General features: G+C 43.3%; 1 protein-coding gene across 1 annotated transcript in view; it reads left to right on the top strand.

The window, feature by feature from the left end:
- Positions 1 to 18,005, top strand: part of LOC139410661 (transmembrane protein 161B-like) — a 30,840-nt gene extending 12,835 nt beyond the window's left edge. The window contains exons 3-12 of the mRNA XM_071156029.1: positions 1,482 to 1,565; positions 6,221 to 6,318; positions 6,886 to 7,042; positions 8,912 to 9,063; positions 9,396 to 9,456; positions 9,588 to 9,728; positions 9,990 to 10,103; positions 10,432 to 10,606; positions 16,722 to 16,818; positions 16,933 to 18,005. Coding sequence (XP_071012130.1) covers positions 1,482 to 1,565; positions 6,221 to 6,318; positions 6,886 to 7,042; positions 8,912 to 9,063; positions 9,396 to 9,456; positions 9,588 to 9,728; positions 9,990 to 10,103; positions 10,432 to 10,606; positions 16,722 to 16,818; positions 16,933 to 17,195 — 1,342 coding nt within the window. The 3' untranslated portion in view covers positions 17,196 to 18,005. The remainder of the gene's footprint in view (positions 1 to 1,481; positions 1,566 to 6,220; positions 6,319 to 6,885; positions 7,043 to 8,911; positions 9,064 to 9,395; positions 9,457 to 9,587; positions 9,729 to 9,989; positions 10,104 to 10,431; positions 10,607 to 16,721; positions 16,819 to 16,932) is intronic.
- Positions 18,006 to 27,065: the final 9,060 nt, after the last annotated feature.

The raw sequence follows: 27,065 nt of genomic DNA, 5'->3' as shown, positions 1-27,065 counted from the left end.
ATCAGTACACTCGTAACAACCTAAGTACTACGAAACTTCTCTTTGATCAAATAAGCCACACGTAGGAAATAATCCATTCAATGTTTTGTTAGCCAAATTCGCCACTTTCATTGATCTGTGTGTGTGGAAAAACGCTCCATGCTGGATAAGACATATTTTGGGCCCAGTTATCCCTCTCTATCTTCGCCTCTTCCTCTCTGGTGTGACTCGCAAATTTCAGTTAATCACTATAGCTCGTGCCTTGGGCCAATCAGTGTAATTTTATAAATGCCTGATTTCTATGGCAAGATGCATCATTAGGGCTCCTGAGTGGTGCAGCGGTCTAAGGCACTGCATCACAGTGCTAGAGGTGTCACTACAGACTCTGGTTCGATTCCAGGCTGTAACCCAACTAGCCGTGATTGGGACTCCCATAGGGTGGCGCACAATTGGCCCAGCATTGTTAGGGTTTGGCCGGGGTAGGCCGTCATTGTAAATAAGAATTTGGTCTTAATTAACTGACTTGCCTAGATAAATAAAGGTTAAATAAAAAAATTCACCAAGTTTTCTGAAAATCAGGACAGTGGTGTTTGATATATCGTGTGTGACTAACGTATGAATGAACGGACAGACAAATGGATGGACAGACGTACATACGGGGAGACGGATCCACAGTAAGTACACAAAATTAAATCCGAGCCCTCCACCCCTCCTTCCCTTATGCCTCTCAGAGCTTGTGACAAGTGGGTTTCTAAACAAAGTTAGAGATTTGTGTGAAATCTTAGTCTTCAAAAGGCTGCGCTTAAATTGGCTCTTTTATTTTTAAGTCCGGTCCTCAAGGAACACAAAAACTAGCCTCTTTGCTGTCAGGAGTGTATTAGTTGATTTGAATATGTTAAGATGTTTTGAGGGTTTTCTTTGTCCTATGTGTGTATTTTTGTTAGCAAATTAGCTGGATTTGAGATCCTTTACCTAAGTGATGGTCCTAATCATGTAGGCCTGGAACGACAAACTATTGTCCTATAAATCATAAACGCCTACTTTTTGAAGGCATTTTCCTTTTTTTAAGTATGATGATGGATTATGTCACCAATACTGGGTCCTGGAGGGTCACAGCCTATGTAGAATTACCTATATTGTTATTGCACAGCACTAAAACCTCCAATCCACATTACTACTGTCATTGATGATTATTTTATTTTACCTTTATTTAACTAGGGTATTAAGTCAATTAAGAACAGATTCTTATTTACAATGACGGCCTAACAAGAGGCAAAATGCCTCCTGCAGGGATGGGGGCTGGGATAAAAAATCTAAATGTAGCACTCTCTGCTATTAATTGGTTAATAGATTGAGGTGTTTCCTTGCTAGGCTTCAGAGTAAAAGCCTGCCTACCCTGTATCCCTCCTGAACCAGGACTGGGGACCACAGGTGTAGTTCTAAAGCTACCTAGATTACTCACTTGTCTCCTTCCTTCCTCTGTCTCCTCTCTCCTTCCCCAGTCTTCGGTGGTACCAGCACCCTACGGAAGATGAGTTGAGGAGCCTTGCTGGAAAACAACAAAAAACAAAGAGTAAGAAGGACCGGTAAGAAGGCAGACTGAGGAGGGTAGGGGTGGGGAGGGTAAGGGTGGGGACGGCAGTGGCACAAAGGGGAGCGAGTGGTGCCTTTTGGATCAGACAGGAATTTAAAGAGGAGTGGCAGACATTTGAGAAGGGTGGAGAACACAGGTGCGACAACGGAGAGATGAAGCAGATGTGTTTAGGAGGCTTGTTAAAGGCCTGAAGTATTTTTGTTGTTTGTTTTTGCCCGTGAGCAAAGCTAGCCTTTGCTTATTAGAATGGGCTCTGACTATCTTGTGGTAGTGAGTTAAAGGGATACTTCAGGATTTTATCTACTTCCCCAGAGTCCGATGAAGTCGTAGATACCATTTTTATGTCTCTGTTAGGGTTGACCCCATTTAGTCGACTGGTCGATTGTTTGGTCAAAGCTGATGGTCGACCGAGATTTCTTTAGTCGAGCAGTAGGAAACACCTGTCTGATTCGTCTGAGTGCACTAATCCATTGTGGAGGTTGTGGGGATGGCACATTCCATCAGTCTAAGACAGTTGCTACTGAAATTGTATATGGTTATATTATGTAAAAAGAAAAATATTTAATATTTTATAACAGATGCGCTTTCTCCCGCGTTGCATAGTGGTCGCTGTCTGTGGTTCTGAAACACATCAGTGCGCTGTTGAATTGTCGCCTTCCTAGACCATGTTTCTATGTACATAATAGCAAAGTTAACCAGCATATTGGTGTTGAGAACAATGCAGTGGAGGTAGCAGCGGAGTTAGGAGACGAGAAAACAGCCCTTGCCTTAATTGTCTAAGAAAAGTAGGGAGAGAGGAAACCCCAAATTAATTAGGTCTATAATCAATAGCCTAACTGTTAAATGTGCCTAGCTTTATTATTCAACCATATTCAGTACCAGTCAAAGGTTTGGACACACCTACTCATTCCAGGGTTTTTCTTTATTTTCACTGTTTAAAAAAACAAACTGAGTGACTGTGTGACTAGCACCCGTTGTCTCTCTCCTCCCTCCTCCAGCGACCACCACAGAGCATCAACAGTGTGTCTCGCTGTCAGTGTTGCTGAAGCGGCAACCTAAGCAAATAAATTGTTAAAAAACTGAAAATATATTTGAGATTCTTCAAAGTAGCCAGCTTTGCACACTCTTGGAATTATCTCAACCAACTTAACCTGGAATGCTTTTTCAACAGTCTTGAAGGAGTTCCCACATATGCTGAGCACTTGTTGGCTGCTTTTCCTTCACTCTGCGGTCCAACTCATCCCAAACTATCTCAATTGGGTTGAGGTCGGGTGATAGTGGAGGCCAGGTCATCTGATGCAGCACTCCATTACTCTCCTCCTTCAACCTGGAGGTGTCTTGGGTCATTGTCCTGTTGAAAAACAAATGATATTCCCACGAAGCGCAAACCAGATGGGATGGCTTATCATTGCAGAATGCTGTGGTAGCCATGTTTGTTAAGGTATTTAAATTCTAAATAAATCAGTGTCACCAGCAATGCACCCCCATATCATCACACCTCCTCCTCCATCCTTCACGGTGGGAACCACACATGTGGAGATCATCCGTTCACCTACTCTGCATCTCATAAGACCAAAGGACAGATTTCCACCAGTCTAATGTCAATTGCTCGTGTTTCTTGGCCCAAGCAAGTCTCTTCTTCTTATTGGTGTCCTTTAGTAGTGGTTTCTTTGCAGCAATTCAACCATTTTAAAGCCTGATTCACACAGTCTCTGAACAGTTGATGTTGAGCTGTGTCTGTTACTTGAACTCTGTGAAGCATTTATTTGGACTGCAATTTCTTAGGCTAGTAACTCTAATGAACTTATCCTCTGCTGCAGAGGTAACTCTGGGTCTTCCTTTCCTGTGGCGGTCCTCATGAGAGCCAGTCATAGTGCTTGATGGTTTTTGCGACTGCACTTGAAGAAACAAAGTTCTTGAAATGTTCCGGATTGACTAACCTTAAATTAAGGATGGACTGTCATTTCTCTTTGCTTATTTGAGCTGTTTTTGCCATATTATGGACTTGGTCTTTTACCAAATAGGGATTTCTTCTGTTTACCACCCCTACCTTGTCACAACATAACTGATTGGCTCAAACAGATTAAGATGGAAAGAAATTACACAAATTAACTTTTAACAAGGCACACTTGAAATAGAAATGCATTCGAGGTGACTACCTCATGAAGCTGGTTGAGAGAATGCCAAGAGTGTGCAAAGCTGTCAAGGCAAAGGGTGGCTTCTTTGAAGAATCTCAGATATAAAATATATATTTTGCTTACTACCTGATTCCATATGTGTTCTTCCATTGTTTTGATGTCTTCACTATTATTCTACAATGTAAAAAATAAAGAAAAACCCTTGAATGAGTAGGTGTGTCCAAACTTTTGACTGGTACTGTATGTTGCCGGTTCAGCAACACGGACAGCGCGATGTACACTGTTGATGTTCTGTGGTGGTCGCTGCAGGATGGAGGAGAGAGACAACTGGTGCTAGTCACACAGTCCCTCTGTTTTATTTTTTTAACACAGCGCAGCAAATCTGAGCCAGGCCCAGCACAATGAAATCAATTGCGTCGGACTCCTAGTCATTTGTCTTAATTATTTAATCCAACAGTTCGCTTAAAGCATCAGACAAGCTCAGTGCATATAGTTGATTTGATTTAAACACATATGATATAAATACACATTTTTAGAGGTATTTTTGCGAGCCAATGCTAACTAGTGTTGACTGGAAGTCTATGGTTATCTACTAGCATGGACACAGAGGAACTTAACTTGTGACTCTCTACTACAAATGTGGATTGGGGAATGTTGCCTCCTCTGCTTCCTGAATTCACCAATCAACTCAGTAGTATATGAACAGCAGTTTTTTCAGACTCCAACAAAACAAGCTGTAACCACACACATCAGGGGTCATGGCGATGCTATGGCGAGTTCTGAAAGTAGGCCTGCCATGTAATGTCTTTATTTCTAATCTGTATGGCCGTCAGTGATAAATGATCATATTCCATATCTACATTCTGTGTTACTGCCTTTAGCCTCACAGAAAGCAAGGTGTGGCAATGTGAAATGTTCTGGAACATTTGAGAATTGAAGTGTATGAAGTTGATGCTATCTAGATTCACGCTGGGAGCCATGCGTTAGTCCTAGACCATTCCTTAAGCTTCCATGAGGCAGGTCGTAGCTCAACGCCACACATTTGCTTATGCTTCAAAAGACTGTCCTTTTGACTGCTTGTGCCACACATGTCCATTCCTTTTGTTGTGAAGCCCTGTGTCCAGTCAGGTGCCACAGAATTGAAATGTGTCCAGGGCATGTTTGGCCCCAGTGTCTTGCCGAGGTATTGTCTTCTGAATCCAGCACACACAGAGCTGAGCAAACACTGCCCTGTGTCCCGAAGGCCCACTAGAAAGGTCAGTTGGTCCCAGGAACAGCTGGCCCAATCTCTGCCGTGTGCTGCTCTTGCAGCCTGTCCTGCACTTCGCCCCCTTTAGCCCTATGACAAAATATTGGATTTATGAATGATATGGGCCCTAATCCGCACTACAAAAGAGAAAGCATCAGTGCTCAGTACCCCTTGGTTAGGTTGACAATAGAGACTAAGTTAAGGAAGACTAGCCACTTTGATGACGCTAGCCAGTTTGATGCTAGCAGATGCCCAAATGACCTTGTACTTGGGATGTGCAGTTATTTAAATATCTGAACGGACATTAGTATTTCAATATTTGTGAGTATTCGTTTATGAGAGTTAACATGTATATAGGCCTATTATAATGTTGAAAAGGCTTTTTCTAAATTAAAATATCCATGTGACATTGTTACATACAAGAATATACCATGACATTTCAAATGATTAATTAATAAAACTAAATTGTCAATGTATTTTTTTTTATGACATGCACGTACAAAGATGTAAAGAGGCTCAATGTATTGCAAGTGGAGTGAGTTCACTAATGCAATGCCAGATGGAATAAATGACGTAATTAAAAGTGTGTGAATTGAGGAGTAGGCTACAACGAGTAACCAAAAGGTAGGCTGTTTTTTTATTTGAATGGGGTTGGGCAGAAAGCACAGCATGTGGCCTCAATTAGCCTAGCAAGCTATAGCTTAGCTAACTACTATAGCTATCTTCTCTACTACTAGGCTACTCCAGTCAAGACAAACACTGTTAACGTTATGGGATGATAAATAACGTGGCTGTTACAAGTTATCTAGTCTTGGCTGTAGCTGAGTTGCCTTGGCATCTCTCTCCCTCCATCTGCTCAGTGTTGCCCAACTATTTTTCAAGGAAAGTACCGTTATCTGTTGGTTGATCCATTTGTCGCTGGAAGTCGCTAGATGATAACATGCAGCAGTGCTCAGGTCAAAATACATGTATTTCGAATATCCTGATATCTGGCAAAATTATACTATTTGAATAGTGGAATTATTTCAAACCCCATCACTACCTTGTACACAAATCAAGTTTGATTTAGTCCAGTGTTTAATGTACTGTTCTTTAGGGCAGCCAGTAATTGGACATGATAGCAGTATATTTGTATTAAGCAGTCTTTGCTGTGCACTTGATTAGAGGTGGAACAATGACCGTGAAAAACATGAGTACACCTGCCTGCAACATGGGACATGTCTGTTTGTCTGGTAATGATTTGGCACTCTTTTGTCCCAGGAGGAACAATGGCCACATAGATTACAAGCCTCTGACCATTCCCAAGGACATAGACCTGCAGCTGGAGACCAAGTGCATCACAGAAGTGGATACGTTAGGTATGAGGCCATATCTACAAACACTATTCAATTATCATCTTATCTTTATGACCTTTGTTTTGTCCCTTGAACCTCAACAAATCTTCATAATTCAGTATTTGTGCACATCTACATTTTCCCCGAAATATCAACATCCCCATCCAGAACTACTGTCATAAATTAACAAACTAATCCTCTTCCCGCTACTCCTCCTCTCCCCGCTGCTCCTCCTCTCCCCGCTGCCCCTCCTCTTCCCGCTGCCCCTCCTCTTCCCGCTGCTCCTCCTCTTCCTGCTGCTCCTCCTCTTCCCGCTGCTCCTCCTCTTCCCGCTGCTCCTCCTCTTCCCGCTGCTCCTCCTCTCCCGCTGCTCCTCCTCTCCCCGCTGCTCCTCCTCTCCCACTGCTCCTCCGCTGCCCCTCCTCTCCCCGCTGCTCCTCCTCTTCCCGCTGCTCCTCCTCTCCCCGCTGCCCCTCCTCTCCCCGCTGCTCCTCCTCTTCCCGCTGCTCCTCTTCCCGCTGCCCCTCCTCTTCCCGCTGCTCCTCCTCTTCCCGCTGCCCCTCCTCTTCCCGCCTCTCCTGGTCTCTGCAGCGTTGCACTACTTCCCAGAGTTCCAGTGGCTGGTGGACTTCACGGTGGCAGCCACAGTGGTGTATCTGATCACAGAGCTGTACTACACTGTGGCCCAGCCCTCAGGAGAGATGAACATCAGCGTGGTGTGGTGCCTGCTGGTCCTTGCCTTTGTCATGTATCCTTCAGTCAATACATTGTTCAATACATCCTTTTCTCTGTTAATCACTCTTTTTTTATATCAAATCAATTTGACATTTGTCGAGAGGATGTTGAAGGTTCAATTTGATCTCACCTAGTAGCACCGTCAAGCTAAGTGCCAAAATGTTGGGTTAAAGACCTAGTTAAAGAGTTTCAGTAGTATCCCACACACACACACTGAGAATCATCCCTTCTGTTGCTGGTTAACAGAAAAAAACCTGAGCGAGAGCCTTGATTGTTTCCAGGCTCCATTTCAGTAGTCAGGGAGCATCAGGAGATCATCAGGAGAGCAGGCAGTTAGTGGCCATAAACTGACAGACACGGCTCCAAACACTGCCTGCCACCACCTGTCTCCCCCTACCTGTTACTTTCTTCCACCGACACGTCACTATATCATACGCGTTATCCTTTGCCACAGTCAATCTTTCCCTCACTCCCTGTCGGGAACTGGCTGAATGCGGTCGGAAGGCATGTCATTTCCTGCCTACCTGCTGAGGAAGATTGGGTGCCCAATTTTCACAGCCCACCAGACTGATTTGCCTGGGAAAAGAAGAGACTTTGAGGTGGTGGGAGGAGGAGGAGGGGGGAGCACAGCTGGATGGATGATGAAGATGATGATGGGGATGCGATGGTCTGTGTGTTAATGCCACACTTGATTTCAGATTCCCATCTCCAGCAACCCTCTCGGGGTGGTAAAGAGCCAGAGGCTGCAGCCAGGCACCTGCTGTGTTAACCTCGACTTGATGCATCTAAGCCATGGAATGGAATCTTAAAACGGCTAAGTTTGAATGTATTTAGCAGATAAAAATGTTTTTGTGCAAGTTAGGAAAAACACAGGTTGCAGTGGCTCAGTATTAGAACTCATGATTGTTCCTGAGCTCTGAGTTTCTATAAATGTTGATGACGTTGAATACCCAAACTAATACACATCAAGTAGACGTTGGTTAGCCTAGACTTATCAAGACAATCAGTGATGGTATAACTGGAATGGGCAAAAGCTACTCTTACAGAAATGCTGCTGCAATATTTGCACCTTACTTTCTGTGGCTGCTTCCCAGATAGTGTTTAGGGGTACGTTAGCAGCAGCCTCACTGACAGCTCTGTCAATGGCACTGCATTGCTCTTTTGAGAGGCTAGCTCGAAGTTGTCAAGTAACTTTTTAAAAAGCAGCCTTTAGTATCCCGTTTGTGACCCCACAGAAAAAGTCCATTGGATTCCCCCATTCAGAACGCACTGAGACATTGGTTTGTGAAATAAAGGCTGAGCTCCCTCTCCGTGGAGAGCCAGGCCAGCTCTAGAGACACGGTCTTTACCATTCTAGGTCTGAGGAAGCCTGGCCCATTGAACCCCAGGGTAATGTATGACAGCTACAGTTGAGGAGGGAGACAGATGCTAGACTGTGTGTGTTTGTGTGTTGCGGGTCACAATGCAGTAGTGCTTCTGATACATCTGGTATATTACACCATTACTCCAGATACATGTGTAGGATGCATAGTCACTTCACCCCTACCTACATATACAAATTACCTCGACTAACCTGTATCCCCGCACACTGACTCGGTTCCAGTACCCCCTGTATATAGCCTCGTTGTTGTTTTATTGTGTTACTTTTTATAATTGTTTATTGCTTTTATTTGGTAAAGATTTTCTTAACTATTTCTTGAACTGCACTGTTGGTTAAGGGCTTGTAAGTGAGCATATCACAGTAAGGTTTACACATGTTGTATTCAGCACGTGACAAAGTTTGATTTAGATTTTTGATCTCTGCACAGCCTTGGCGCTCAGCAGTATGATTTGTAGGCTATATTTCATGAGTTGTGTGTTCCTTAACTCCCGTGCCCCACAGTAAGACTCTGTTCTCCCTGACGGCCTTCTACTTCAAGCTGGAGGAGGGCGGTGAGCGCTCGCTCTGCATCACCTTCGCTTTCTTCTTCTTCGTCAAAGCCATGGCCATCCTCATCGTCACCGAGAACTACCTGGAGTTCGGCCTGGAGACAGGTGAGTGGGCCATGAACCATCTGTCATTACTGCTAGATAGCACTTCTTCAGTCCTGCGCCTGGAACCTATTCATTAGTGTAAAACTTTGCTTCCATATGAATATAACCCTTATTACTCACAGGCTGGTCTGGCTGTTGTTCCAGCCCAGTGCTAACACATACAATTCAACTCCCCAAGCTAGGTGTGTTAGTGATGGGATAGAATAGCATGCAAACCCTGTGGTTCCCCAGGACCATAGTTGAATCAATTTTTCTAATATACTGTAATTGTTGTTTTTCTGCTATTTGTAGGACAAATATTAAAGTATAGAGATGTTTTCATTTCCTCCTAGGTTTTGCAAATTTCTCCGAAAGTGCCACACATTTTTTAGAGAACCAGGGGTTGGAGTCCCAGTAAGTAAGAGCTTATTCTATCAGTATGCATGGTGTCATGAATCTAAATGACTCCTGGACTGTGTGTTTTGACACATGAATGTAAAGTAGACTTTAACCCAGTATGACTGTGTCTCTGTTCTTTTCTGTAGGGGTCCCATATCTAAACTCACCTTTAAGCTGATCCTGGCCCTGCTCTGCTCTCTGATTGGTGCATTTCTCACCTTCCCCGGCCTACGATTGGCCCAAATGCACCTGGACGCCCTCAACCTGACCACAGCTAAAGTCACACAGTGAGTTCCTCTCTTCCTTTCAGTCTTCCTTCCTTCCTCAACCAGACCACAGTTCAACAGCTGCTGTTTTCCCATTCCTCTATGAGTTTGCTGCGGTAGTTGTGTGAGTGTTATGTTGTTTTCAGATCTGTGCAGTTAACACATATTGGAGTGGGGAGACATCCTATGAGGACTCATTCACTTTTCTCAAGGACTCTTGGATAGGGCAAGGCTTTTGCTGACAAAAATGTGTGACCTATTTATGTTATTCCTGTCTCCCAGGACCTTGCTTCATATCAACTTCCTGGCCCCTCTTATTATGGTATTGTTGTGGGTCAAGCCCATAACCAAGGACTACATCCTGAACCCTACCCTGGGGAAGGAGAGTGTGCCTTTGTAAGTTCACCTCTGGGTTGTTTCGTTTGTCATTTCATGTTTTCCCAGTGCTTTTCAACCACATGTATGGTGATGACACGGCACACCCAAGGTCAAAGAGCCATGCCTTTCCAATGTTTGAAATATTTGTAATAAGTTGCATCATGTAAAGCAGCTTTCCATCTCCTCTCTTTCCACCTCTCCCTGTCATCCCACTTCTCTTCTTTCCTACCCTCACCTTCTCTCACGCTATTGACTTGGGTTGGCCAATCATTTTTCCTCACACTGACTCACACACTCTTTCTTTCTCTCTCAGACATTGACTCTCTGTCTCTCTTCTCCCCACCAGGTTGACTGAGGAGATGTATGATACGTTGCGTTTATGGACCATCCTGCTGCTGTGTGTGCTGCGCCTGGCTATGATGAGGCACCACCTCCAGGCCTACCTCAGCCTGGCCCAGAAGGGCGTGGAGCAGATGAAGAAGGAGGCGGGACGCATCAGCACCGTCGACCTGCAGAAGATGGTGAGTGACACGTTGCAGATCTGAGCAATATGGAGAATAAAAAAAATCCAGATCACAATAAATTGGCCAATGTTCTTCGGAAACAATAAATCAGCGATACATTATACTAAAGTTTTTAGGGGGAAATTGTTACATTTGGGCAATATGGACAAAAAGTTATATCATGATAAATGTAACTATTTGGCCCAATAACACACAACATTTTATGGACTGTTACTTTACATTAGCGGCAGGGATCTAGACAATTTTTTCCCAGTGCCAAGTAAGACAACTGAGATGGTAGTTTACTTTTTGACTCATAGACTATTTCATCTAACATATCCAGGAAATGTATGATTTGATATTTCAATGTGCAACCTGTCAAAATAGGATCCAGAATGATCAGATTTATTTTGGGCTCTTCAGAGAAATGCCGACATCTTTGTGCATAGGCTATTAATGTTGACCAAATAATGGTTTTAGAACAATCTACAGGAATGTTATGTAGCAAAATTACAGATGTAAGAAAAATGCTTCGGTAACAAGGGAGGCAATGTCTGTCTGTCATTTTCGGTTTATCGTCCCAAGCCTAGCGCCTTGAATCTGACAATAATTTGGCCTTGACAGATGGGCAGAGTATGAGAACTCTAAAACCCCATTGTTTTTCTGGATCTAAAAGGGGCTTAAGTGGTGTGGTAATGGGCGCAGTTGAATTTCTGTATAAAAAAAATGTTTTTTGAATTTTTAAGCCAATTTCCTGTGATTTTATATACAGTACCATTCAAAGGTTTGGGGTCACTTAGAAATGTCCTTGTTTTTGAAATAAAAGCAAAACAAATTTGTCCATTAAAATAACATCAAATTGATCTGAAATACATTGTTAATGTTGTAAATGACTATTGTAGCTGGAAACTGCAGTTTTTTTTCTGATCAATTTGATGTTATTTTAATGGACAAAAAATGTGCTTTCATAAACAAGGACATTTCTAATTGACCCCAAACGTTTGAACGGTAGTGTACAGTTGAGGTCGGAGGTTTTCATACACCTTAGCCAAATACATTTAAACTCAGTTTTTCACAATTCCTGACATTTAATCCTAGTAAGAATTTCCTGTTTTAGGTCAGTTAGGATCACCACTTTATTTTAAGAATGTGAAATGTTCGAATAATAGTAGAGACAATTATTTATTTCAGCTTTCATTTCTTTCACATTCCCAGTGGGTAAGAAGTTTGCATACACTCAATTAGTATTTGGTATCATTGCCTTTAAATTGTTTAACTTGGGACAAACGAAACGTTTGCCTTCCACAAGCTTCCCACAATAAGTTGGGTGAATTTTGGCCCATTCTTCCTGACAGAGCTGGTGTAACTGAGTCACGTTTGTTGGCCTCCTTGCTCGCACACACTTTTTCAGTTCTGCCCACACATTTTCTATAGGATTGAGGTCAGGGCTTTGTGATGGCCACTCCAATACCTTGACTTTGTTGTCCTTAAGCAATTTTAACCACAACGTTGGAAGTATGCTAGGATCCTCATGACGCCATCTATTTTATGAAGTGCACCAGTCTCTCCTGCAGCAAAGCATCCCCACAACATGATGCTGCCAACCCCGTGCTTCACGGTTGGGATGGTGTTCTTTTGGCTTGCAAGCCTCCCCTTTTTCCTCCAAACATAACGATGGTCATTATGGCCAAACAGTTCTATTTTTGTTTCATCAGACCAGAGGACATTTCTCAAAAAAGTACGATCTTTGTCCCCATGTGCAGTTGCAAACCTTAGTCTGGCTTTTTAATGGTGGTTTTGGAGCAGTGGCTTCTTCCTTGCTGAGTGGCCTTTTAGGTTTTGTCGATTTATAGGACTCGTTTTACTGTGGATATAGATACTTTTGCACCTGTTTCCTCCAGCATCTTCACAAGGTCCTTTGCTGTTGTTCTGGAATTGATTTGCACTTTTTGAACCAAAGTACGTTCATCTCTAGGAGACAGAACCCGTCTCCTTCCTGAGCGGTATGATGGCTGCGTGGTCCCATGGTGTTTATACTTGCGTACTATTGTTTGTACAGATGAATGTGGTACCTTCAGGCGTTTGGAAATTGCTCCCATGGATGAACCAGACTTGTGGAGGTCTACAATTATTTTTCTGAGGTCTTGGCTGATTTCTTTTGATTTTCCCATGATGGCAAGCAAAGAGGCACTGAGTTTGAAGGTAGGCCTTGAAATACAGGTACACCTCCAATTGACTCACATTATGTCAATTAGCCTATCAGAAGCTTCTATAGCCATGATATAATTTTCTGGAATTTTCCAAGTTTAAAGGCACAGTCAACTTAGTGTATGTAAACTTCTGACCCACTGGAATTGTGATACAGTGAAATATAAGTTAAACAATCTGTCTGTAAACAATTGTTGGAAAAATGCCTTGTCATGCACAAAGTAGATGTTCTAACCGACTTGCCAAAACTATAGTTTAAGAAGAAAATTGTGGAATGGTTGAAAAACGAGTTTTAAACTTCCGACTTCAAAATGTATTGTATTGAAAATGTATTGAAAATTAATTACAGAAATGTTTATTTTACGTAAGTATTCACACCCCTAAGTCAATTCTTTGTAGAAGCACCTTTGGCAGAGCTTTCCACACCTGGATTGTGCATCATTTGCTCGTTCTTTTCAAAATTCTTCAAGCTTTGTCGAATTGGTGGTTGATCATTGCTTGATAACCATTTTCAGGTCTTGCCATAGATTTTCATGTAGATCAAGTCAAACCTGTGACTCCGCCACTCAGGAACATTCACTGCCTTCTTGCAAGTAACTCCAGTGTAGATTTGGCCTTGTGTTTTAGGAAACAAAATACTTAACTTCTTTGGGCTTCTCAATTTCCGCCTAAAGACATACCTTAATCTAACTGCCTGTAGCTCAGGCCCAGAGCCAAGGATATGCATATTCTTGGTATCATTTGAAAGGAAACACTCTGAATTTTGTGGAAATGTGAATTGAATGTAGGAGAATATAACACCAATAGATCTGGTAGAAGAAAATACAAGGAAATAAACATACGTTTTCTGTTTTTTATTGTTGCTGCATCATCTTTCAAATGACCAAGAACAGACAAACATACAAATAGGATGCTGGGGATGATTTGAATGAATATCATAAGATGGCAACAATAGCTGAGCAAAGTTTTGGACAGAACTTCAAAAATGAGCGAGCAACATAACATTGAGCATGAAGTCACCTAGGTGTCACACACAAATGTACCCAAATGTACCCAAGTGGCCGAATTGGTACAGTGATACATTCTGAAGGAAAGAACTATATACAAAATACATAAATATGCTATTCTAACACCCCCCCCCCCAAAAAAAAGTCAATAAATAATAATAATAATAAACAAATAAATAACAAGGGTAACTATTTACACATTTTCTATTTACAATATTGTGAAGACCCTCAGTCCTCTGCACAATATTGTACTGCTTGTGCCATGGCCCATAGCAATCTCTTTCTGCTGTAAAGCAGAGGGTTACTGAACAGGTGGTGCAGGTGATGGGGCATTTCCTGTGACAAAGGGCACAACGACGTCTCCCTACTGTGCCCTTTTTGCCCTGAGGCACATTCATGCCTGCAGAGATGAATCTGGGCAGGTGAACACCACTGGTTGGAGCAGAAGGGACAGAAGGTGCTGCAGTGGACTTGCTGTTGCTAGCAAGCTCCTGGATGAGCAGCTCCCTGAAGGCTAGTTGTGAGATGGGGGACAGCTCTTGGCCATTTCCTTCTGGAGGATAAAGGAATTCACCACAGCAATGTCCATTGATCTCCACTGAAGGACTTGTGGATACTGGAGCACATGACCACCTCTCTGGTATCCATCCACTTCACAAAGAGTAGGCCATCTTCACGGATCCATCGCGTGGTACCCCCCCTACCGCTTAGGCATGTCGTTCACCTTTGTCTTTGGAAAGCCCACTCTGTTGGTCCGAATGGTGCCACAAGCCCACACATCCTGCTTCCTCAGCTCAGTAAACAGGGTAGGGCTTGTGTAGAAGTTGTCCACAAACAGTTTGTAGCTGAAAATAGGTCTTGCAGGCCTCAACGATGTTGGGGTAGAGAGGTTTTATTTTGCACAGCCTATCAAACCTTGCTGTGCCTCCTTGTCATTCTCCCCATCAACTTCTGGCTCTCTGATGTGAAGCGCCCGTGAGCATGTCAGAAACCCTTTACAAGACATGACAGTCATAGGGAAATGCAGTTGATAGAGAGCCATTTAAATGACCATTGAAAAGTAGCAGAAAAGGTCTGACATGGAAATGGTCTTCCATGCTTCTTTCTTTCCTGCCTGCTTCTTAGCCCCGTACTTATTGGTGTTCGACACCAGGGAATCAACAACTGACGAGGTGAAAACAGTTGAAAAAGTTGAAGGGGGCTGTACTTTGCAGTAATGTCTAGTTGAGGTCCTGGCTGCCTTTTGGGTCTAAAAACTGGTGGATTTGGTTCCACATCATCTTCTAACACAGAGTGCCAACGACCCTCTGGCCCTCTGTCTGCAGGTTTCTCTCTTCCCCACCTCCTCTTCGATGTCACTGACTTCACATCTCTAGATGGCCGTGTAAGTGTGGAGCCGGAGACAGCGGGGGTCCAGCTGGATGAACCAGCTTCAGAGGGAGATGGACACCTAGACATTGGCGGCTCATAATCAGAATCACTGCCACTGTGAAATATTTTAAAAAATCAGTAACAATACTTTCATGTATGAGCCCTGTATCAACACGTAAAATAAACAGATATATATAGAGTACAGGGAACATAATCACTATGGTGAAATGCTGTTCCATTCCATGTTTATGAAAAAAATAAAATTAATATCACACACACACAGTATAGCCAATGTGTGTGATATTTTTATATATTGCAAATAAAATAAGACAATAAACCAAAAAAATCTAAAATGAATATTATTTGATATGATTAATTTCAAAAAATAACATTAACATTAGAATTTACCAATCCAGCATGGATTGCAGAAACATGTCTTCCGCCTGGGAGTCAAAACTAGCTTTGCTGAAAGATTCATCTTCCTGAAGCAACTCGGTCTCGCTGTCTCTATCTTTTCCCTCTATAATTTGGGTTAAATCTGTATACCTAGACTTTGTTTTAGCTGTTCCTGATTTATTCGCCATAATTTAAATATTTAAACTTGTTGAAAATGCTATTGAATATTTACTGCTATGCGTAACACTCGTGGCTCGGTCAAGTAGGATTTGCAATGGCGAATGAACCTCTTTTACGACAAAGGCTGGTCTTCCAACGTATAACCATTACATATTGCTGTTTACCTCAGCTCATTGGCTATCTTCCAAGCTAGATTTCAAGATGATCAGTGGTCATTGGGCCAAAATACAGTCAATCAATGATAGACCGGTCCTACCATTGGTGCGCAATGAGGTCATTGATTGATGTCTTCAAATCGGTTTGTTTCGGTCAATACGTCCCGGGCAAAGAACCATCAAGTATGGTTGTGTTAGTAACAACCAGAGGATTGCAATGAAACCAACCATGACTGGATAAACGTTTGTTTAGTGTGTGTAATTACCACGAACGCTTCGTCTAAAGTTGAATGAGACGGAAATCACAACGAAAGCGGTTTACAAAAGTTTCATGTTAGGCTATAAAAATGGATTTTATCAAACAAAACAAACATTCACTGTGTAGTTAGGACACTTGGCATTGCCATCAGAGGAAGATCTTCAATGGTAAGCAATTTATATTATTGTTATTTCTGACTTTCGTGACGCTAATGCTTGGTTGGAAAATGCTAGTAATACTTGTGTGTGCGGGGCGCCGTCCTCAGAAAATCGCATGTTTGCTTTCGCAGTAAACCTTTTTGAAATCTGACACAGTGGCTGGATTAATAAGACGTTCATCTTTTAAATGATGTAAGATACATGTATTTACAAGAATGTTTAATATAACAAATGGTGTATTTAGAATGTTAGCTCTCTGCAGTTTCACCGGATGTTGGCCTGGTGGGACGTTAGCGTCTCACCTACCCTAGAGAGGTTAAGAGGCCCGCCCAAGGATTTCAATGGCACAAAAATCGCTGGGTTTGAAGACTGTCTTTACTCTTTTCTTGTGCTTTCCAGGTGGCCCGTATTTTCTACTACCTATGTGTAATCGCACTGCAGTATGTGGCACCCTTGGTGATGTTGCTGCATACAACCTTGCTGCTAAAAACCTTAGGTGAGTTTGGTACCATCATCAGAAATGATTGTCTGTACAGTATATTAAATGTTTTAACAGCAGTCTTTAGCCCACCACTCTGCTAACGTACCCCCCCTACTCTCTGTGTTATAGGTGGACACTCCTGGGGTGTGTACCCTGAGGAAGACTTCCCCTGTCCGCTGGACTCTGACCCTGCCATGGTGGCAGCACCAACTGCAGCTCCAGGGCCGGAGGTGGAGGCCCACCTGTCAGTGGCTCTCGGGGGCCTGCGGACAGTGTTCACACCCCTGCTTTTCCGCGGCCTCCTCTCCTTTTTCACCTGGTGGATCGCTGCCTGCCTCTTCTCCACATCAATATTCGGCCTCTTCTATCATCAGTATCTATTGGCGGCATAGCAGCATTGCCCCAGACTCAGTGTGGTGTCCCACAAGGCTCTGTTCCAGGCCAGTTCAGAAGTGACTGAGTTGTCATTAGGTGCCCTAATGCTTCCTCCATGGATGACTCTAAACCTTGTTTTTTTGCAACCTTATTTTTGAGAGCAGGATTCACAAATCCTTACCATGAGACTAATGTAAATGAGGGTAGTGATAATATACACTGAGTGTACAAAACATTAAGAACACCTTCCTAGGGGCTGTTATGGTGACCGTATTACCGCCACACTGGCGTTCATGACAGCAGTCAAATTCCATGTGACCATTTAGTCACGGTAACTTGGCTTCTCCAAGCTCTGCTGCTGATGGTCATTAGTAGACTACCAAACCTGCTTATTGCCTGGTACTCAGCACACTATTGTCACTCTGACATCAATGCAAAGAAATCGAAAATCAAACACTCCATGTGAGCCCATGAGCTCATGTGCAACATTTCTATAGGCTATGCAATTGCGTGAGAAAACAGAGTTTTGATGGCCTCTATTTTTATGTTTTATTTCACCTTTATTTAACCAGGTAGGCCAGTTGAGAACAACTTCTCATTTACAAATGCGAGCAGGCCAAGATGGAGCAAAGCAGTGCGACACAAACAACCAAGTTACACATGGGATAAACAAACATACAGTCAATAGCACCATAGAAAAATCAAGGCAATAAATAGACCATAGTGGTGAAGTAATTACAATTTAGCATTAACACTGGAGTGATAGATGTGCAGAAGATGAAATGTGCAAGTAGAGAGACTGGGGTGCAAAGAGGCAAAAAAATAAATAACCATATGGGGATGAGGTAGTTCGGTGGGCTATTTAGAGATGGGCTGTGTACAGATGCAATGATCGGTAAGCTGCTCTGACAGCTGATGCTTAAAGTTAGTGAGGGAGATATAAGACTCCAGCTTCAGTTATTTTTGCAATTAATTCCAGTCATTGGCAGCAGAGACCTGGAAGGAAAGGTGGCCAAAGGAGGAGTTGGCTTTGGGGATGACCAGTGAAATATACCTGGTGGAGCATGTGCTACGGGTGGGTGCTGCTGTGATGACCGATGAGCTGAGATAAGGTGAGGCTTTACCTAGCAAGACTTTATAGATGACCTGGAACCAGTGGGTTTGGCGACAAATATGAAGCAAGGGCCAGCCAATGAGAGCATACCAGTTGAAGTGGTGGGTAGTATATGGGGCTTTGGTGACAAGACGGATGGCACTGTGATAGACTACATCCAGTTTGCTGAGTAGTGTCGGGGGCTATTTTGTAAATGACATCGCCGAAGTCAAGGATCGGTAGGATAGCATGAGGGAAGGATGCTTTGTTGTGAAATAGGATGCCGATTCTAGATGTAATTTTGGATTAGAGATGCTTAATGTGAGTCTGGAGGGTGAGATTACAGTATAACCAGACACCTAGGTATTTGTAATTATCCACATATTCTAAGTCAGAACTGTCCAGTGTCTTCGGTTGAAGAGCATGCATTTAGTTTTACTTGCATTTAAGAGCAGTTGGAGGCCACGGAAGGAGTGTTGCATGGCATTGAAGCTCGTCTGGATGTTTGTTAACACAGGGTCCAAAGAAGGGCCAGAAGTATGCAGAATGGTGTCGTCTGCGTAGAGGTGGATCAGAGAATCACCAGCAGCAATAGCGACATCATTGATGTATACAGAGAAAAGAGTCGGCCCGAGAATTGAACCTTGTGGCACCCCCATAGAGACTGCCAGAGGTCCGGACAACAGGCCCTCCGATTTGAAACAGTAATGTATATCTGAGAAGTAGTTGGTGAAGCAGTCATTTGAGAGACCAAGGCTGTGGATTCTTCTGATAAGAATGTGGTGATTGACAGAGTCGAAAGCCTTGGCCAGGTTGATGAAGACGGCTGCACAGTACTGTCTTTTATTGATGGCGGTTATGATATCGTGTAGGACCTTGAGCGGGGCTGAGGTGCACCCATGACCAGCTCGGAAACCAGATTGCAGAGCGGAGAAGGTACGGTGGGATTCAAAATGGTTGGTGATCTGTTTGTTAACTTGGCTTTCGAAGACTTTAGAAAGGCAGGGTAGAATAGATATAGGCCCTTAACAGTTTGGGTCTAGAGTGTCTCCCCCTTTGAAGAGGGGGTGAACGCGGCAGTTTTCCAATCTTTAAGGATCTCAGACGATATGAAAGAGAGGTTGAACAGGCTAGTAATAGGGGTTGCAACTATTTGTGGTGGATAATTTTAGAAAGAGAGCGTCTAGATTGTCTAGCCCAGCTGATTTGTAGGTGTTAGATTTTGCAGCTCTTTCAGAACATCATCTATCTGGATTTGGGTGAAGGAGAAATGGGGGAGGCTTGGGCAAGTTGCTGTGGGGGGGTGCAGAAGCATGGCCAGCCATAGAAAAATGCTTATTGAAATTCTTGGTTATTGTAGATTTATCGGTGGTGACAGTGTTTCCGAGACTCAGTGCAGTGGGCAGCTGGGAGGAGGTGCTCTTTATCTCCATGGACTTTTTGGGGTAAGTGCTACAGGATGCACATTTTTGTTTGAAAAAGCTAGCTTTTGCTTTCCTAACTGCATGTGTATATTGGTTCCTGACTTCCCTGAAAAGTTGCATAGCGCGGGGGATATTCGATGTTAATGCAGTACGCCACAGGATGTTTTTGTGCTGCTCAAGGGCAGTCAAGTCTGGAGTGAACCAGGGGCTTTATCTGTTCTTAGTTCTACATTTTTTTTTGAATAGGGCATGCTTATTTAAGATGGTGAGGAAGGCACTTTTAAAGAATAGCCAGGCATCCTCTACTGACAGAATGAGGTCAATATCCTTCCAGGATACCCGGGCCAGGTCGATTAGAAAGGCCTGCTCGCTGAAGTGTTTTAGGGAGCGTTTGACAGTGATGAGGAGTGGTCGTTTGACCGCGGACCCATTATGGATGCAGGCAGTGGTCGCTGAGATCCTAGTTGAAGACAGCAGAGGCATATTTAGAGGGCAGGTTAGTCAGGATGATATCTATGAAGGTGTCCGTGTTTACGGATTTAGGGTTGTACCTGATAGGTTCCTTGATAATTTGTGTGGGATCGAGGGCATCTAGCTTAGATTGTAGGACAGCTGGGGTGTTAAGCATATCCCAGTTTAGGTCACCTAACAGTACAAACTCTGAAGATAAATGGGGGGCAGTTTATTCACATATGGTGTCCAGGGCACAGCTGGGGGCTGAGGGGGGTCAATAACAACAGTGAGAGACTTATTTCTGGAAAGGTGGATTTTTAAAAGTAGAAGCTCGAACTGTTTGGGCACAAACTGGATAGCATGACAGACCTCTGCAGGCTATCTCCGCAGTAGATTGCAACTCCACCCCCTTTGGCAGTTCTATCTTGGTGGAAAATGTTGTAGTTGAGGATGGAAATGTCAGAATTTTTGGTTGCTTTCCTAAGCCAGGATTCAGACACGGCTAGGACATCAGGGTTGGAGGACTGTGCTAAAGCAATGAATAAAACACACTTAGGGAGGAGGCTTCTGATGTTAACATGCATGAAACCATGGCTTTTACGGTTACAGAAGTCAACAAATGATAGCGCCTGGGGAATAGGAATGGAACTGAGGGCTACATGGCCTGGGTTAACCTCAACATCACCAGAAGAACAGAGGAGGAGTAGGATAAGGGCATTGCTAAAGGCTATAAGAACTGGTTGTCTAGTGCTTTGGGGACAGAGAATAGAAGGAGCAGATTTCCGGGCATGGTAGAATAGATTCAGGGCATAATGTATAGACTATAGTAGGATGTGAGTACAGTGGAGGTAAACCTAGGCGTTGAGTGATGAGAGGTTTCGTCTCTGGAGGCACCAGTTAAGCCAGGTGAGGTCGCCGCATGTGTTTGGGGTGGAACAAAAGAGCTATCTAAGGCATTTTGAGCGGGACTGAGGGCTCTACAGTGATATAAAACAATAAAAACTAGCCAAGCCAGCAGTAGACAAGGCATATTGACATTAGAGAGAGGCATAAAGCAAACACAGGTGTTGATCAGGAGAGCTAAGACAACAATGGGTAAATGGCGATGAATTGGCAGAGCGGGTCAGTTAGGTACATACAGGACCTGAGTTTGAGGCTGGGGCCGACAGGTAAACAAAATGAGGTACCGTGTTATTGAAACAGTCCAGGGGTCATCAGCTATGTACAGTGAGGGGAAAAAAGTATTTGATCCCCTGCTGATTTTGTACGTTTGCCCACTGACAAAGAAAGGATCCGTCTATAATTTTAATGGTCGGTTTATTTGAACAGTGAGAGACAGAATAACAACAACAAAATCCAGAAAAACGCATGTCAAAAATTTTATAAATTGATTTGCATTTTAATGAGGGAAGTATTTGACCCCTCTGCAAAACATGACTTAGTAATTGGTGGCAAAACCCTTGTTGGCAATCACAGAGGTCAGACGTTTCTTGTAGTTGGCCACCAGGTTTGCACACATCTCAGAAGGGATTTTGTCCCACTCCTCTTTGCAGATCTTCTCCAAGTCATTAAGGTTTCTAGGCTGACGTTTGGCAACTAGAACCTTCAGCTCCCCCCACAGATTTTCTATGGGATTAAGGTCTGGAGACTGGGTAGGCCACTCCAGGACCGTATTGTGCTTCTTCTTGAGCCACTCCTTTGTTGCCTTGGCCGTGTGTTTTGGGTCATATTCATGCTGGAATACCCATCCACGACCCATTTTCAATGCCCTGGCTGAGGGAAGGAGGTTCTCACCCAAGGTTTGACGGTACATGGCCCTTTCCCTTTGATGCGGTGAAGTTGTCCTGTCTCCATAACAGAGAAACACCCCCAAAGCATAATGTTTCCACCTCCATGTTTGACGGTGGGGATGGTGTTCTTGGGGCCATAGGCAGCATTCCTCCTCCTCCAAACACGGCGAGTTGAGTTGATGCCAAAGAGCTCCATTTTGGTCTCATCTGACCACAACACTTTCACCCAGTTGTCCTCTGAATCATTCAGATGTTCATTTGCAAACTTCAGACGGGTATGTATATGTGCTTTCTTGAGCAGAGAGACCTTGCGGGGGCTGCAGGATTTCAGTCCTTCACGGCGCAGTGTGTTACCAATTGTTTTCTTTGTGACTATGGTCCCAGCTTCCTTGAGATCATTGACAAGATCCTCCCGTGTAGTTCTGGGCTGATTCCTCACCGTTCTCATGATCATTGCAACTCCACGAGGTGAGATCTTGCATGGAGCCCCAGGCTGAGGGAGATTGACAGTTCTTTTGTGTTTCTTCCATTTGCGAATAATCGCACCAACTGTTGGCGATGGTCTTATAGCCCATTCCAGCCTTGTGTAGGTCTACAATCTTGTCCCTGACATCCTTGGAGAGCTCTTTGGTCTTGGCCATGGTGGAGAGTTTGGAATCTGATTAGCTGAGATTAGGAGCACTCCCTTTAAGAGTGTGCTCCTAATCTCAGCTCGTTACCTGTATAAAAGACACCTGGAAGCCAGAAATCTTTCTGATTGAGAGGGGGTCAAATACTTATTTGCCTCATTAAAATGCAAATCAATTTATAACATTTTTGACATGCGTTTTTCAGGATTTTTTTGTTGTTATTCTGTCTCTCACTGTTCAAATAAACCGACCATTAAAATGAGTGTTTTCCCTACTGCCGTGTGCACATTGCTCAGCTTATAATGTAAAAAAAATTGCCTAATTCATCAACATTTTAAGTTAAACGTGCTGATCTGTTGCATTAGCCTCATTGCTTTTAAATTTTATTTTGATGTGAGTGGTTTTATTCATTTGGGATCTATCGCATCTCACAACTGTCTCAGACTATGTTTAGAATATTTATTTCTTGCACAGAAGGGCAAGTTGACCAATAGAATAGGTAAACTTTTGTGGTACGGTGGATAGCAGATTGACATAGGCTAGTGTTTTTGCCCTTCGTTCGGCCTACTCATCTTGTTGGCTGACGAAATGTAAATGTGGACAGTTCTTCAAACATCTTCAATATGCGCCTCGGAATTCGATAAGAGGGACGAGCACAGTTGCGTGTGGCTGTCTTCACTTGTAGCCTACTTAGCTGAGATGCCTGTAAGAAGGACACGATCACATGACGGGCATTGGTTAAAAATAATTGAGATATCTGAGAGAGCCATGTGAGTGAGAGGTGCTTTGGAGCAAGGCGATTGGCAGCCGGGAGGAGGGAATTATAATGATTATGTTCAGCCCAAGGGCATAATGTCCACTTTAGCTGCAAAAGGCATGTTTTTTTTAGGGGGCGTTACTGATGAAGTGTGTGCAGCCTGCACAAGAAACAAAGCAGAGGTCATGCCTTTCATGCTATTTTTTTCAAATCCTCAGTCGCATCATGCAGGCTTAGAATGTATTAAAAATCTAAACATATAGCCCAACGTTTATCACAACTAAGGTTGCAGAAATAACTCTAAATGAAGCATATAGGAGAACTTGTTTCTTTGTTAACCTAACACAGAATAGCCATGTGTGCGCTCTCCCACAGAAATCATTTGAAAAAAGACCTTTGTGTTTTATTCAGCTACAGTGGGGCAAAAAAGTATTTAGTCAGCCACCAATTGTGCAAGTTCTCCCACTTATAAAGATGAGAGAGGCCTGTAATTTTCATCATAGGTACACTTCAACTATGACAGACAAAATGAGGGGGGGGGGGGGGGGAAATCCAGAAAATCACATTGTAGGATTTTTAATGAATTTGCAAATTATGGTGGAAAATAAGTATTTGGTCAGCTACAAACAAGCAAGATTTCTGGCTCTCACAGACCTGTAACTTCTTCTTTAAGAGGCTCCTCTGTCCTCCACTCGTTACCTGTATTAATGGCACCTGTTTGAACTTATCAGTATTAAAGACACCTGTCCACAACCTCAAACAGTCACACTCCAAACTCCACTATGGCCAAGACCAAAGAGCTGTCAAAGGACACCAGAAACAAAATTGTAGACTTGCACCAGGCTGGGAAGACTGAATCTGCAATAGGTAAGCAGCTTGGTTTGAAGAAATCAACTGTGGGAGAAATTATTAGGAAATGGAAGACATACAAGACCACTGATAATCTCCCTCGACCTGGGGCTCCACGCAAGATCTCACCCCGTAGGGTCAAAATGATCACAAGAACGGTGAGCAAAAATCCCAGAACCACACGGGGGGACCTAGTGAATGACCTGCAGAGAGCTGGGACCAAAAACGTTTGACCTCTGTCATTGCCAACAAAGGGTATTTAACAAAGTATTGATATAAACTTTTGTTATTGACCAAATACTTATTTTCCGCCATAATTTGCAAATAAATTCATTAAAAATCCTACAATGTGATTTTCTGGATTTTCTTTTTTCATTTTGTCTATCATAGTTGAAGTGTACCTATGATGAAAATTACAGGCCTCTCATCTTTTTAAGTGGGAAAACTTGCACAATTGGTGGCTGACTAAATACTTTTTTGCCCGACTGTATGTTCAAAAAGATATTCTTCATAGTGTAAAATAATACCACGGAATTCTAAGCAAATTTTGTCTGCGCCCAGAGCCATATGGCATAGCCAGATTCTGCTCTTCTGAAATAGGCTACCTATTCTTCATATCATGTTTCTTTAGACCTGTAATGGATTTATCGTGATGGTGTAGGCTATATTACATTGATTTATTAGACTTTTTAAAACGTAGATGTTCCAAAGTTCTACATCAGTGGCTTGTAGGCTGCGTGGAAGCCAGGAGATGCTAAACGTGTTTATGTTAATTGACGGTCAATTACAGTGAGACCGGCAGTTATTTTCACCGGCTGACAAAATTTCATGATTGCCACAGCCCTACACCTTCCTAATATTGAGTTGCCTCAATTCGTCAGGGCATGGTGTCGAAGGTGTTCCACAGGGATGCTGGCCCATGTTGAATCCAGTGCTTCCCATAGTTCTATCACGTTGGCTGGATGTCCTTTGGGGGGGTGGACCATTCTTGATACAGACGGAAAACTGTTGCGCATGAAAAACCCAGTAGTGTTGCAGTTCTTGACACTCAAACCAGTGCGCCTGGCACCTACTACCATACCCCTTTCAAAGGCACTTAAATATTTGTCTTGCCCATTCACCCTCTGAGTGGCACACATACACCATGTCTGAAAACGTACAAATCGTTTAACCTGTTGTCCCTCCTTCATCTACACGGAATTTGAAGTGGATTGAACAAGTGTCATCAATAAGGGATCATTCAGTAGCTTTCACCTGGATTTCCTTGGTCAGTCTGTCATGGAAAGAGCAGGTGTTCATAATATTTTGTACACTCAATGTGCGTACAGTCTTAAACAGAGCAGTAGAAACGACCTTGTCTCTGCATACTGTGGTGGGGGCTTGGGACCTGTGGATGGTGTGATGGGACATGAGAGCTAAACCACTGCTCGCAAGTCACGGTTTGAGAAGGGACAGCTGGAAGCAATGCTATTCCTGCTGGAGGAGGGGAACCTCACTGGGACATTCCTTGCTGAGATCCCATCACTTGAAACTGTGCAATGTGTTCTTATGGTTTGTGGTGTATATTACCTGACCCTGGTACAAACTGAGCCATACTGGAAGAGCTGAGAGAAACTTGTGCCCCTTCTGAAAAGCTGTGACAGCAGTCAGGTAGGGCAGCACACAGGGCATGTTCAAGGGAATAGCATCTGTAGATGTTTTATTTCATCTTTTAGTTTGACAGGGAAATCACACCAATGTCTCTTTTACAGGTGAGCCCTGTAGATGAATACTCGTGTGTGCAGACTAAAGTAAACAGAAATTGTATTGTAGATCTGTAATGATGCAATGGGATGCGTGAGATAGTTAGTTCCGGTACTTTGGACAAATCACGATTTCGCAGGTGTTTTGGAAGGAGAGGGGACATTTGACCCATAGACATGCCGTAACCTGCAGAGAGAGAGAAGGTGGAGGTCTTTGTTCCGGGTCTGATCCTTTTTCGATATCTTCTCTTAACGTGTGGAACCAGAACTTAAATGAGCATTTTACCAATTACACAAGACTTTAGTTCTGGGTTAACTAAGATTGGCATGTGTGTATGTGTCATGTGTATGTATCTATGTGAATGTGAGTAAGATCCCTGCTGTCATGTTGGCATACATTATGCCCGTGGGCAGTAGGTAGCCTAGCGGTTAAAAACTAAAAGGGCATTTTGATCAAGAGGAGAAGAGTTAAGTCAACTGCCACTTATAAGCCACAGACTCTTTTCCTCGACCCTCCTCTACTCTCCTCGGCCATCTTGCGCTCTCCCCTCCTCCAATCTCCCCCTGACTCTCCACTCTCCTCTGCCATTCTCCACTCCACCCTCCTCAACTCTCTTCTCCCCTCCTCCACCCATTGTAGAGCCAGTAGAGAAACTATGATTTTCTGTGAATTTATGAATATTTTTTTTGAAAGAGATGCCAAGTTAGACTGACCTTTCCAGTGGGCTTTGGATTTGATGTCTGCTAGTTTTGAACATACAGCAACTCTGCGGCCTTCTGTCTTCAAAGTCCTAATGAGGAATAAATAGAGCACAAGTGTGTACTCATACGCTTGTGCATATCTTTTATGTGCAGCAAGACATTCACAGGCTTACTGACATGCATGCGCACACACACACACAGTCATGTGCTTGAACACAGGGATGATTGTCCAGCCCGTTCAGGAATAAAAGACAGTTGTGTCTGGACACTACTCTGATTGTAGGCCTATGTCTACTTGAAGTCCAGAGGGGTATACTACAAAGCAGGATCAATGAGTTAGCCTGCTAACTGATAAACAACCAGAAATAACAATCCATTTTCTGGATCATTAAGAATGCTATATTATTTTTGGTCAGTTAGACTATGCCCATTTCAAGCATATCTTTCT

The sequence above is a fragment of the Oncorhynchus clarkii genome, chromosome 6 (assembly GCF_045791955.1).
Source record: "Oncorhynchus clarkii lewisi isolate Uvic-CL-2024 chromosome 6, UVic_Ocla_1.0, whole genome shotgun sequence".
NCBI classification, from domain to species: domain Eukaryota; kingdom Metazoa; phylum Chordata; class Actinopteri; order Salmoniformes; family Salmonidae; genus Oncorhynchus; species Oncorhynchus clarkii.
Note: the sequence above shows the minus strand (reverse complement) of the source record. Positions and strands in the feature narration are given on the sequence as shown.